At 46.8% G+C, this 14527-nt stretch overlaps 1 protein-coding gene across 1 annotated transcript in view; it reads left to right on the plus strand.

The window, feature by feature from the left end:
• The first annotated feature begins 10892 nt into the window (after positions 1–10892).
• MAN2A1 (mannosidase alpha class 2A member 1) overlaps positions 10893–14527 on the plus strand; it is a 160347-nt gene continuing 156712 nt past the window's right edge. Inside the window, exon 1 of the mRNA XM_059060613.2 lies at positions 10893–11519. Coding sequence (XP_058916596.1) covers positions 11385–11519 — 135 coding nt within the window. The 5' untranslated portion in view covers positions 10893–11384. The remainder of the gene's footprint in view (positions 11520–14527) is intronic.

Below are 14527 nucleotides of genomic sequence, written 5' to 3' on the forward strand. Positions count from 1 at the left end.
GGGGAGGGGCAACATAGGGATGGGAGAGTGGGAGGTACAAACTACTGGGTGTAAGATAGGCTCAAGGATGTATTTTACAACATAACAAATACAGCCAGTATTTTGTAATAACTATAAATGGAAAGTAACCTTTAAAAATCATATATTTTTTAAAATTAAAAATAAAAAAGCAGAGGTCAGAACTTGAAGGAACTTAGGGTCCATACTAATGTGATCAGTATCAAATGTGAAGGTGCTGGGAAACCACTGAAGGATTTTTAGGCAGTTGGGAAAGTTGTGACAGTAGGACAAGATAGAAGACCTGGTAAGAGATAGACCAGAAGATAATGGGAGCGCCATGATAGAAAAGGATAGGGAGGAGGCTTCTTTGGTCTCAGGGAAGGGGGTGTCTTCCTTTCCAGAGTGATTCTCTCTACCAAGCTATTGGTCCCCATCACTGTATCTTCTTCTCTACTACCTTGATATATTACTGAACTCTTCTTTTTCCTGTGTCTTCAATCTCTCTCTACCTACTTCATCCCTACCACCTTTAGCTGCCCCAATATATCAAATACTTGCCTCTGGGCTTCCCTGGTGGTGCAGGGGTTGAGAGTCTGCCTGCCGATGCAGGGGACACGGGTTCGTACCCCAGTCCAGGAAGATCCCACATGCCGCGGAACGGCTGGGCCCGTGAGCCATGGCCGCTGAGCCTGCGCGTCCGGAGCCTGTGCCCCGCAATGGGAGAGGCCACAACAGTGAGAGGCCCGCATACTGAAAAAACAAAAACAAAACAAAACTTGCTTCTGCTCACCCCTACTTTTTCACATGAGTATTTCCCCCTGAATTACACTGGCTTAATCCACTCTTCAGACTGGGAAAATCCTACCCTTCTAAGTAACAAGTGTCTGAGCAGCCCCTAAGCAATAGTGCAGTGGCTAACAGAGCCACAAGGATCACAATGAAAGCTTCTAGGTTGGTTTGCCACACTTTGAGAGATTCAGCCATTAAGGTGACCACAGGGTTCAACTGGATTTAGACAATATTACTTGCACAGCAAAAACAACACCAGGATGGTGTTACCTCCCCACATCTCTAGTCCCACTGAATGACACTGAACTGGAGGGACCCAGTGACAGAGACAGGAGCGGTGGTTGATCTACTATTGAGAAGCCATCTCAACTATAGCCAGGCAGTTTCTAGACTTACACAGAAGCTTGCAGCTGTATTTGAAGGAAGATGGAGTTAGACGGAAAGTCCTAGGCTCAGCTGAAATGAGGGAGATGGATGAGAAATGGTTTTATGGCAGTCTCTTGGCAGCTCCGCACAAGAAGCTTATCTCTCCCTGGTCGAGAAGGAATTGCAGGGCATTCCAGGAAGACTCTGGTCAGACTTGCCTGACTGGCCTACATAAAGCCATGTGGTAGCAGAGCTGTCTCTCAGTAACTCCATCCCTGACCTTTCATGCATCCAAGAAAGAATTATTTTCAGGAATTCAAGCCACCCATTAGATTACCTAATTAACTCTACTGATTAACTGCAGGTGCTTGAACCAAATAATTTCTATTTGTCTTAGGCTACCTCACATGAGAGTAGCCATGTTTCTGACTCCTAGCAGGATGATCAGACCCATTTGAAGGCTAAATTGCAAAACAGGCTCCCAACCAGTGCCAAGCCAGGTAAGTACATCTCAGGTACCACTGATATAGACCTTAGAGAGCCACACAGCTTTCTCTCTAAGGTAGGAGATAGATCGCTCCACCTGCCCTGATTTATTAATATCAGTGCAGCAAAAGGTGCTGGCATTTGAATATATTTTACCTTCATTGGCCAGCAGGAGGTCCAGAGAAATGTGATTGTCTATAACCACTTACATTTGAGAGTTCAGACTGGTTTTTGTTAGACAAGTACAGGCCTGATGTCCACATTAGAGGTAGTACCGTATTGGGGGCATAAACTGTATTAAGAGTGTTTAGTATCATTTATTGCAGTGAGTCAATTTCGTGTCCCTTGTGATGGACAAACCCCTTGGTTAAACCTACATTATTCCGGCAAAGCAGGCTACAGTGCTTTTGAGGAGAACAATCTGGCTGTCACAGCCGATCAGCCTGGCCTTTACAGTAAGAACTGCTCCAGGTAAACTAGATTTTGCTAATAGGTTTATAGTGACTTCAGCAACAGCATTTTGCTGACATGGGGGTCAAGGTTTGACTTTTCAGTGTCCAAAGGAACATCTGTTAAGTATTTGACAGTAGGGTCAGGAGGGAGTGATAGATACAGCTATCAGTCCAATTCAGAGCATGAGCAATGGTCTGGGGAAAGCATAGAAGAGAATTTTTTTTTTAAGCTGGTAAATAGAGAACACATGGGACTGAATAATCTCAGGCTAGGTGGAACCCTATTAACGTCCAGAAAATTAATCTCGTTCTGTCATTGTGGCTGGAAGTCATCCAGCTGAAAGGTCAACAGTCCTGAGTTTAAGATCTAAGGATCTAGGATCTAAGTTAAGAATGGGTATTCAGCTACCAAAGCATCCTGAGATACCAAGCCAGGTGTCCTACAGGTAAGAGCCAAGAGAGGTTAATGAGTCTTCCCCCGACTCTTGACTTCCTGGGGTTTAGGGTGTTCCTTTTCCACCTGTTGTACTGTTGCTTTCCTTCCATAGCCACATGATTGGTATGACTGGTGTCTGCAGCACTCACTTCACTATTTTTTCCAATCCTATAATTTCTAACCAGCACCATTTGCTTGGATTTCTCTCTTAGTGGCTTTTCCCTTGTATAGCTTGTACCATTCTAGAACATATCCCACCCCTGAGGTATGGGCCTTGCCAGGACCACTTCAGAGTTGTCATCTCACACTCCTGATTATTACCTGATGCCCTCTAGTTCAAACAAATCTTATTAAGGTATATAAAATACTTGCTGCTTCCTACTTATCATATTCAATCAGCATACTGTTGTCATTATAAACAACCAAAACGAACCTGTGTGGTGTTTTGTGGAATGTCAAGATGATCAATATTTCTGTAGGCTATATTGAGGAGAATTGATGTGTCCCTGAGGCAATACTGTGGAGGTATACTTGTAATAGGGAAGAACAAATATGACTCCACATTTAATCTGTTTCTTTTACTTTAACCTTTGTATTCTATTACTTTTGCTACAAGTTAAGAATGTTGCCTATAGCTTGAAATAAACAGGATAGCCAATTCTCAAGGCTCTGATGTTTAAGGGTATAACACTTTTCCATTCACATAGAGATAAAAAGTTGCAGAACAGAGAATAACATTTCTTGTTGGGGGTTTACAGGAACATTGTGACCTGACCTACCTGGACAGTTGTAAGAACAAAGGATTCTGACACCAAGAAGTTTGCAACAACTAACCACACCCCCTCCCCTTCTAGTATAAAAGAAGCCTGAATTCTAATGAGAAAGATGGTTCTTTGGGACACTAGTCCACCAACTTCTCAGTCTGCTGGCTTTCCAAATAAAGTTGCTATTCCTTGCTCCAATAACTTGTCTCGATTTATTGGCCTGTTGAGCGGTAAGTGGTTCAAGCCAGGACATAGTAACATACTGTTGGCCCTGTTAGGTAAAAGCCAGCTGCTTCTGGTGGTTTTTATGAGTAAGTATAGAGAAGACAGCATTATCCATGTCAGTAGCTGTATACCAAGTTGTGGGGCGCGGCAAAGCGTTGCCGTAAAGCAGGGTAGAAAAAGCTGAGTCATCCATCCTGTAGCCAGTGCGCATGCGTTGAGATATGCTAACAAGGTTTTAGAGCAGTAACCAGTCCGAAGGCGACGTGTAATTATGCCTTCGATATGAACCAATCAGAGACTTGCACAGTATCCCGAATCTTATATAGGCAGCTGCCGTTAAGGCTGCGGCGTCTTCCTTCCATCTTTCTTCAACCAAGCTGTACTCCAATAAAGTGTGATACGAGAAGAATCTAGCGTGTGGCGACTGTTATTCTGCTGGTCAGACGCAGCTCGCCATAAGTGGTGCCGAAACCCGGGAATCGTTGCACCTCGCATGGAGGACCGATTCAGAACTCGACACACGGAGTGAACCGTCGGAGTGAACCGTCGGTGAGTAGTCCAGTCAGGTAAATTTTCGCTTTCACTTTTGTTCCTTTTGTTGTCCTCGCGTTCTTCCTTTGTGTGTTGTCGGCGTGGCCGAGTGCGCACCCCTGGTCGGTAAACAGTTCGAGTGTTCTCCAGCTGCTTTCAGTAGGAAACGGCGGTATGGGGAATAGCTCATCTGCCGAAACTGCCATTGAGTTTCATGAACCCATTCAAGCCTTATTGAGAGATCGGGGACTTAAGCTGTCACAGAAAGCCATAAGCAAGTTATTACAAGATATTGATGGCGCTGCACCCTGGTTTGCAGTGTCTGGCAGCTTGACTGTTCCATCATGGGAAAAACTCGGCAGAGATCTAACTGAGCACAGTAAGCTGGGAGAGCTTTCTCGGTGCACCCTCCCGTTGTGGAGGTTGATACGCTCGTGTCTCAAAGGGGGAGGATGTGAGGATATAATTCAAAGGGGACGCAAGGCTCTTAGTATGTGTCAAGATAGTGCGTCAGAAGGCGAAAATGTAGGGACTACTGTAAATAGGCCTAAAAATCCAAGAAGAAGAAAAGAAAAACAAGCAGAAAAACAAGGGCCGGCGCCAAGATTGTATCCGCTCTTAGATGAGTTTAAAGCTTTACATTTATCTCAGGAAGAATTGAATTCCAAAGAAGAGGCAGCTGCAGAGTATGAACGGGGACAGTATGGGAGTTCCCCGTGTGCTCGTCAGCCATTATATGCCCCCGCTGCGGCACGAGCTTCCGCGCTTGTATCACTTGCCTTATTTACTATAAATTTTTTGAATGTGCATGATGATGATAAAACTGCTGCAGAGCGTCATGTGGCATTGACTCATAAAGAATATAGTACAGTGATGTGGAAAGATGTGTTATCCAACCAATGGAAAGGCCCGGATCGCGTTATTGCTCGATCCAGGGGATCTCTTTGTGTTTCTCCACAGGATCAGGACCCGATTTGGGTGCCGTCAAGATTGACACGGAGCGTGGAAGAGAAACTCGAAAGGGATGCCGAGTGTCGCACGGATGATGCAACAATGGATGATCATGCACTCAATAAAAGCAGAGTGATCGGAAGATTCAAATATTGCGGCTTAATGCTACCAAACTGGAGCCAGTTACTTTCGGGGACTTTACCTCTTGGCTTTCCTCTGCTTTCTCCTTTTTCAAAGAGTGGGTGGGAGTAGCTACGTTTGCAGCCTGCTGCCTGTTTGGGATTGTGCTATGTCTCTGGTTGGTCTGTCGAATTCGTATCCGAGCGCGTCGAGATAAGGTTCTGCTCACTCAGGCGCTTTTGGCTATCGGTGAAGGTGATTCCCCTGCAGCCTGGCTCTCTGCCCTGAATAATCCCAGATGACTGCCCTTGCACGGAGAGGCCTTGCTGCCATTGCACCTCCATAGGGAGCTCTGGTTTTAGGTCTCGACAGCCCTTGCACCCTGCCGCCCTATGATGGCATTGCACGCAGGAGGGTGTCGTAGATGTGCCATCGACAGCCCTTGCACCCTGCCGCCCTATGATGGCATTGCACGCAGGAGGGTGTCATGGATGTGCCAGTGGAAAACTGCCGTTGAACCGTGAGCACACCATGGTGTGAGCATGTGTACCGGCAAAACTTCACTGTGCTATAGTAAATAAATAAGGGGGAGATGTGGGGCGCGGCAAAGCGTTGCCGTAAAGCAGGGTAGAAAAAGCTGAGTCATCCATCCTGTAGCCAGTGCGCATGCGTTGAGATATGCTAACAAGGTTTTAGAGCAGTAACCAGTCCGAAGGCGACGTGTAATTATGCCTTCGATATGAACCAATCAGAGACTTGCACAGTATCCCGAATCTTATATAGGCAGCTGCCGTTAAGGCTGCGGCGTCTTCCTTCCATCTTTCCTCAACCAAGCTGTACTCCAATAAAGTGTGATACGAGAAGAATCTAGCGTGTGGCGACTGTTATTCTGCTGGTCAGACGCAGCTCGCCATACCAAGTGCCAGGTGCTGTGTTGATTTGTTCCAGTAAAAACACTGCACCTAGGGACAGTGGCCACAATTAGAATTACCGCCTGGTTAAGTTTATAATAGTCCACAGTCATTTTTCAAGATCTACTTCGGCACTGGCCAAACTGGTGAGTTAAATGAGAATGTGATAGGTATTAGCACCGTTGCTTTTTTTCAAGTCTTTTATGATGACATTGTAACAGGGAAGAACAAATGTGACTCTACATTTGATCTGTTTCTTTTACTTTAACATTTGTACTCTACTGCTTTTACTACAAGTTAATCACTTACGGGATGTTGCCTACAGCTTAAAGGATGCATAAGGGCCCATCTCTGGGAACCCAGCCTCCCATGCCAGAACTTAAGCTTAAATACCTTTGTTTAGCTCACAGGAAACATCCTGACCAGGCTCACCTGTAAATGGCTGCAGCAAAGAAGAAATTAACACATCCCCTCCAGAGTCTGGCTGAAACCCAGAAATATTTGCAAAAACTTATCAGCTTTTTTTACTTTACCTCCTCACCTCCTCCTCTTCACTCTATAAAAGAAACTAGCATCCTAACCCAGGCAAGATAGTTCACTGGGACACCAGTCCACCATCTTCTTGGTCTGCTGGCTTTCTGAGTAAAGTCACTATTCCTTGTCCCAATAAATCGTCTCTTGATTCATTGGCCTGTCATGCCACAAGCAGCGTGAGCTTGGACCCAGTAACAACTTTAATTGCTTTACTATCTTGGAAGAGAGTGAGATTTCTAGGCACATTCACTTAGCACTTCCTACTATAATGGACTTCATCCTATGGATAAGAAAGCCAAAATGGGGATATGATCAGTTCTAGAACTGAGAAAATAATCAGACAGTTGGTGTGTGGATCAAGTGACCTAACCACCAACTGTGAGCTGGATATGAGCTAAGACTTCATCTAGCTACTGACCAAGATAAACTCCAGCTTTGGTTGAAGCATCACAGTGGTGTTTTGAGTCCCTAGGAATTAGCATCAGTTCAGATCTGATGTCTAGAAAACCTCAAAAGATCTCCATATATCCTTTTCTCCAATGTACTGCCACTCTAGTATATAGCCACACATTTTTGGGGGACAAGGTTGAGGGAACATTTACAATGTGTACTGTGACAGTGGTGCAAGGTAATTCCTAAAGAGTATACAGACTCTCCTTCAATCAAGGGGTTCTGGTTCTGTGAATTGATATAGGTCTAAAAACTGAGTGAGAGTCCACTGTGGTGACTCAGGTCAGATACTGGCTACCTGATTTAGAGCTTTTCTTATTAATAAATATCAAGTAGTATTCTATTAGGTTGCCTATCTATTTTTTTCCTAGGACATCTCTGTGGGCCAAGGCACTGACTGCCTGTACACACCTGTTGCCCTTTCACAAGGCAGATGTAACCACATCTGCTGGCAGATGTGGTCTGTGCTATTTTGCCACCATTTGGTGGTATGGGCTATTTTGGGATCCGTCATTCCCATTGTTATCAGTGAGTGCACCTCAATAGTGGCATCCTCTATAGTCATACATGGCCTACAGAAGGAAACATCCACAGAGATTTTCAAAGATGCATGTCTTCCTCTCACTAATGTATTTCTCAATTCTTCATTGAAGGAGCATCTTCTGGGCCTCTGCATGGAACACAGCTGGGGGATGTGCATGCAGATTACATATGATAAGTACAATGTAACATTTTCCTAAACTTTTGGATTCCCTGTTCCACATCATGTCAGGGAAGCTCCAGCATTTCAACCTCACAAACTCTAGGCAACTGTTTAGTCCAAGTTTCTGTCAGCCAGCCAAGTAAGCTCTAGCTGCATGAGCTAGACCCACCTCTAGCTGCATGAGCTGACACATATAATAAACACCATAACAATAAATTTGGCTCAGTATAGTATTACATTCCATCCTCCATGGTCTAACACCCTCAGAATCCACTCCCACATGTTCTCTAGGTTTCTGTCTATATAGTATCAAAGTCTTGTAGTTACTTTGGTGTGTAAGTTACTACTTCCTCCATCATAGTGTGCACCTATACCCCAGGAGCATGTTGAAATTTGATCCTAGTTGTGAGTACACTGTAGTAGAGGGTGATTACTGTGGGTTTTGAAGAGAATGTGAATTTCCTCTCAAGGCATCTGCCCCAGGTGAGTTTTCAAGCAGAGGAAGCCTACCTCTTCAGAAACTGGAGGGCAACCTACTTCCACTAGTAAGAGAGGCTCAGAGTGACTTGGGGGTTCAAGATTGTCAGTTTCATCTGGGTCTAACCCACTCCAAGTTTTTGGGATCCTATTATTTTACAGCACCCTAACTTTTACATGAGAAACTTGCACATCCATGAATTCAACATAAGTTGTAATTCAGTAACGTGAAAATTAAAATTTTGTGTTTTGATTTTCAGCAATATCATTTTGTTGCTACAATTAGTAACAGCTTCCTTTAGAATTGTATGGAGTCTGTCTCTCTGGTTCTCATACCATAACTTGGAACTGTGCTTGTCATTTCTCTTTTTTTTAGCATTCAAGGTCGGGGTGGTGGTGGTGGTGGGATGAATTGGGTGATTGGGATTGACATATATACACTAATATGTATAAAATAGATAACTAATAAGAACCTGCTGTATAAAAAAAACTATAATTCAAAAAAATGTACTAGGGATGTGATGTACAACATGATCATGATAGTTTATACTGCTGTATAATATAAAGAAAATTGTTAAGAGAGCAGGTCCTAAAAGTGCTCATTATAAGAAAAAACATTTTTCTTTTTATTGTATCTATATGAGATAATGGATGAGAACTAAAGTTATTGTGGTAATCATTTTATAATATATGTAAAGCAAACCATCATGCTGTATACCTTAAACTTATTCAATGGTGTATGTCAATTATTTCTCAATAAAACTGTAAAAACTTAAAAAAAAAAAAAGCATTCAAAGGAACTCAAAAGAATACATCTCACACCCTAGTCCTTATAGTTACCTTACAGCTGTAACAGTCCAGTGTAGCTGCCAGTTGGGGCTCCAAGGAATTTGGTAGTTCACCACAATCAGCCACAGGTGACTAGTTAATTGGGATGCCCCGTGTACTATGAATTATTAGCGTCTTAGTTCACTTTGGCAAGGAACTCAGCACTGAGCTCAAGCCCAGAGGCCCAATCAAACCAAACTCCTAATCCCATCTTTGCAGGTCTATCTCTTGGGAGTACAGATAAAGTTTAATAAAAAGAATTATTAACTATAACAGGGTTTTGGAGTAACGAGAGATTCACTCCTAAGAGGAGAACCCTAGAGAATATAAAAAGAGCAGCTATAAGGAGCTAACCTTATAACTAACCCTTGGACTAGGAGAGAGAGTTCTCAAAGAAGAGCTCCCCCAGCCCTTCCCAGGGCTAAGAACCAAAAATTACTGGAGACGGCACAGCCTGTATCACTGAATGGCAGAGAAATCACTGTGGTGCCACACTTTGTGAAAAATCGGCCCTCGGAATTGGCTACAGATCTTGCCTCCAGGGTGCCCAGAAAGCTATTCACGAGGTAGTGTCTATCTTTAGCCCCTCTACTACAAACTCACTAGAGTTGGGGACGTGAGAGGAAACCGCTGGCCCCTGAGCAGCATAGGAGCTCGGCCTTGGAGAAAGAAAGCCAGGTATACTCCAAGAGCCTACCTACCAATGCCCCAAAACCAGGCAGCAAAATACTTTTCTTTCTGTAAGGTCTCTTCAGCATCCTCTATGGACAAAGCTTCAGCCCCTGCTGGCAAAGGAAAACTTACTTTAAAGGCCCAGATCCATTTTCACAGTGCAGTCAAAAAGGGTGAATTTGGAGTTGCGAGGCAATAAATCAATAACCGGCACAAGCAGGCTCCCCTCATAGATTTCTGTAGCCAGATGTCTACACCTGTCTGGAGGGTCCTTCGGCAGGCTCCTTTCCCTCAGGTTTCCCCAGACGTCACCAAAAGCCGCGGAGGAAAAGATGAGTCTGAAGAGAATTCGCAGCCTCCTTCTCCTCACCGAGTTTCCGTCCAAGGCACCCCAGGCCTGGGACCTCAAGGACAGGAAACCTGGGCAGTGAAAAGTAAGTGGGGAGAAAGCGCAGCAGAACTGGGCTGCTAGCGCCCCAGGGTCTCTCAGGGCCTCAACTTGAGCAATACTGCCTCCCAGGTCACAAAGGCAGTCTGAGGTCTTCCCACCGCGGGGGGCTCCGGGAGGCCGACGCGGGGCGGGCCCTGCGAGCGGCGCGTTGTGATTGGGCGCCGGGGAGCCCGCCCCCTCATCCCGGAGCGTCGGGAGGAGGCGGGGCCTGCCGCCTGCTCAGCTCCGGGGCTGCCGGCGTCTATTGACCCAGCGGCCACTGCACCGCCGCTGTCTCCTCCTGCTCGTGGCGGGCGGTGCAGGAGTGCCGAGTGGCGCTGGAGAACCGGCGTTTCCTTTCGCAGCTGCCGCCGCCATCTCCGCATTTGCGGGGCGGGCGGGAGGGAGGGAGGGGACTCGCGGCTGCAGCTGGAGCGGGCTTCTCTCCGGGGAAGGTTATCTCCTTGCTCTCCTTTTCCTCCTCCGCGTGCCGCCGCCGCCCGCCCCCTGCGCCCTCCCAGCGCAGCCCGGGTCCGAGAGCTGAGCGAAAAGGGCGGTGGGGGGCGGGAGGCGCCAGCGGGCGGACGCGCGCTCGGAGGAAACTCCTGCAGGACCCGTGCGTCCCCGCGCCCGGGGTGCACCCCGGCCCGGCCTCAGCGGCGGCGGCGGCAGCAGGAAGGGGCTCAGTCGGGGGAGGCGGGGGCGGTGCCACGGGGGCGGGCCCGGCTGTCCCGGCGCTAAGTTGTGGGGCCCGGCTCCTCCCAACCTTATTTCTTTCCCCACGGCTCCTCGGACCCAGTTCCGCACCGCCGACCCTAGAGCCGCCGAGCCCACACTTCCCGGGTGAAGAGGACACGCCTGCCCTGGTCGAGAAAACTTTTCCTGCCGACTTGGTCGGGGCGACGGTGGCAGGAAGTCCAGACAGCGACCTTTCCTCCGCCTGCCCCGCGCGCCCTGCCGGGTGCCGGCGCTGAACTCGAGATCTAGTTTGAGCGGGCCCCTTCCGGGCTGCAGGCGAGTCCCGCCTCAGGAGGGACGCCCGGCCCCAGGGAGGGCGGTGGGCCAGGGCGAAGGCCAAGGGCGCGTGGTGGTGCCGGAGGTAAGGTGCGGAGCGCCGCCCGGACCCGCATCCGCAGCGGAGAGCGCGGAGAGCACGAGCCCGGGAGCAGGGAGCCTCCGGCGGCCGCTTCCAGGAGTCCACAGTCCGCCTTCTCCTCCGGGTGAGGACAGTGCCCTGGCCCCGAGTCTGTCGAGGAAAAATGAAGTTAAGCCGCCAGTTCACCGTGTTTGGCAGCGCTGTCTTTTGTGTGGTGATCTTTTCGCTCTACCTGATGCTGGACCGGGGTCACTTAGACTACCCCAAGAGTCCGCGCCGCGAGGGCTCCTTTCCCCAGGTAAGGACCGAGGAAGTGGGGACACGGGGCTCCGAGAGGGTAGGGGTGGGGGCCCGTAGTTACCCGCTGCTCCGCGACCTCTCCCTCCCGCCGAGGCTCCGCACTCCGACAGGGCGAGGCCAAACTGGAGGAGGCTTGGATCCTCCTCCAGCCTGGGCTCCGCAGCCACCTCATCCCGGGCGCGCGGAGTTAACAAAGTACGAGGCGGTGTGCGGTGGCCGGATCGCGCCCAGGGGAAGTGGCCGTGTTCCCGCACTCGCACCCGGGCCTGTTGGGGTGGTCACCTGCTGGCCAGTGAACCGGCGCGGCGTGAGACGCTCCCTCGCCGGCGCAGCGCCCCCTGACAGCTGTTGGTGAGCCCCTAGGCCCACACAGGGTTAAGCTGCACAGACCCCCTGTGCGCACCCAGTCGCGGGAATGGATCAAACCCCATCTGGGTGTTACATTTATTTATTTATTTTAACTGCACTGTTGCTTGAGGAAAAAAAGTTTATTCCGTGTTGCAGACCTCTAAGGTATGAATCTGTGGGGTTGATTTTAGTGTCGTCATTCTTCAGCTATTACATGGGGTTTGTTTGGAGCAGATGAGGGAGCCTAGTGGGGAAGCGCTTGTTATACTCCAGCCTGTAGCTATGGGGCGCTCAGTCCCGAGCCAGCGGTCAAATTGTCAAACGATTTGGGAAAACGACCCGTCTTAAGTCTTTTATCTCAAGTTACTAAAAATAAGCAAATGGAGACAATCGGTTCTATTTGGGAGAATATACCGCGTGTGCGATTTGTTTCAAGTTATTTGCCAATGACCTGTACGATCCAGAAATTTTAGTAAAACTGGGTATTGGGTAGTATCCCCTGTAATGAATGAACCGAAGAACTCAAAACCTTGACAAGCTGATTTATCAACTACTTCACTCAAGGGTAGAGAAACGTAGGACGTGAACAAGTTGGTGTTTGTTTGTTTTTCTTTTGTGTGACAGTGTAAATGACCAAAGAATATTCTTGCCTTTTGTTCTTGTGAAACGCTAGGACAAAAGGCTTGAGTTTAATGAAATTAGACTACTAATTTTACCTGAATTATTATGAAAGTGAAAAAAAGACCCCTTTGTGGATGGTGTCATCAATACAGAGCATTCAAAATGCTTTGCAGAGGAGAGGTATTAAAAGTCTGGTTGTAAACAGATGTACCAAAAAATTTAAAAGCTTTTGCTTTTAGGTAGTATTACAGAGAAAATATAGTGAGATAAGCACTATGGGATAGTTTAGAGTTTGTCCAGTGCTTGCTGATGAGATTGGATAAAACAGTTGAAAAAAGGGGCAGGAGGGAGGAAGGGTAAACCCTTTGAAGCCAGAGCAAACGGAGGAGTTCTAAGCCTTTTAAAAATATGTTGTACAGGGCTTCCCTGGTGGCGCAGTGGTTGAGAATCCGCCTGCCGATGCAGGAGACACGGGTTCGTGCCCTGGTCCGGGAAGATCCCACATGCCGCGGAGCAACTAAGCCCGTGAGCCATGGCCGCTGGGCCTGCGCGTCCGGAGCCTGTGCTCCACAACGGGAGAGGCCACAACAGTGAGAGGCCCGCATACCGCAAAAAAAAAAAAAAAAAAAAAAAAAAAAAAAAAAAAAAAAAAAATATGTTGTACAATTTTGGGGCTTAACTTACTGTGATTTTTCCCCCAGTAATCCTATTTTTTCGAATTTTCTCCATTACAGGAAAAACCATAAAAACTGATAGATTTTACTTAAAATGTTATCTTGAGTAACGTACTTTGGTTTTGGCTTGATGAACACTTCGCAATGATTTATGCACACATCTGGGGCAACCTTGACATTTTACTGTTTCTAAAGAAGTGAGTGAGTCATTTGGTTACTGGGACATCTTAGGCGAAGTTAATTCCAATATTTTAATATCCAGCCCTAGTCCTTGTCAAGGGGCTGAAGTTCTGCTTACAACATAAAGCACTTAATGGAAAGTGACAGTGGCTGCTGGAAGAGAAGGCCCTGTGTGTATTCTGTTTTGTGTGCAAGGGGAGAGGGTTTGGAAGGTGGGACTTTTTATACTTTAGTTTGCCTTTCTCAGATTTTCAGTACTGGCTTTTTGGTGCAAAAGGCACCTTTGCTGATTTAGTTTGGGAGAGCCACTGAATCCCCATGCAGGTGGACTGGATAAATGCTGTATAAGCCTAACTCTTGTATGTCAGATATCAGCCTGTGTGTCTTAGTCTTACATGGTAAACTGCATTCACACAGTCACCACCCAGTAGGTGAGGAAGCTTAGGTACAGAGAGAGTAACTTGCCCAAAGTCACACAGCTAAAAGCTGAGATTTCAACAGGCAGCCTTTGGAGTCTAAGCTCTCAGCCACTATGCTGTACTGCCCCCTTTAGTAATCCTTTGCCTACTGTTTAGTCCCCCAACGTGCTTGTGGAAAATAGAGTATTATGCTCTGCAGCTCCTTAGTTTATGACTTTTTTTTAAAGGAGTTTTTATTATGAAGCCCTCATGAATGTGCTTCTTTTTTTTTTTTTTTTGATGCCTTTTAAAAAAAATTAAGTGTTTTATTTTGAGATAATTGTAGATTCACATGCACGTATAAGTAATAATACAGAGATCACATGTATCCTTTACCACTTTCCCCCAGTGGTACCATCTTGCAAAACTGTAATACAGTATCACACCCTGGATATTTATATCTTGATACAGTCAATATACAGAATATTTCCATCACCACAAGGACCCCTTATATTGCCCTTTTATAGCCACAACCATTTTCCTCCTGTCCCTGTTCCCTTCTAGCCCCTGGCAATTACTCACCTGTTCTCAATTTCTATAATTTTGTCATTTCAAGAATGACAAGTGAAATCATGTAGTGTGCAACCTTTGGGGATTGGCTTTTTTCACTCAGTCTAAATCTCTGGAGAGGCATCCAGGTTGTTACATGTTTGTTCCCTATTATTTTTTGCTGATGTTGTTATCTTTTCATTTTTCTTTTGTTCCTTATTATTGCTGAGTAGTAT

This window comes from Kogia breviceps, chromosome 4, assembly GCF_026419965.1.
Source record: "Kogia breviceps isolate mKogBre1 chromosome 4, mKogBre1 haplotype 1, whole genome shotgun sequence".
Taxonomy (NCBI): Eukaryota; Metazoa; Chordata; class Mammalia; order Artiodactyla; family Physeteridae; genus Kogia; species Kogia breviceps.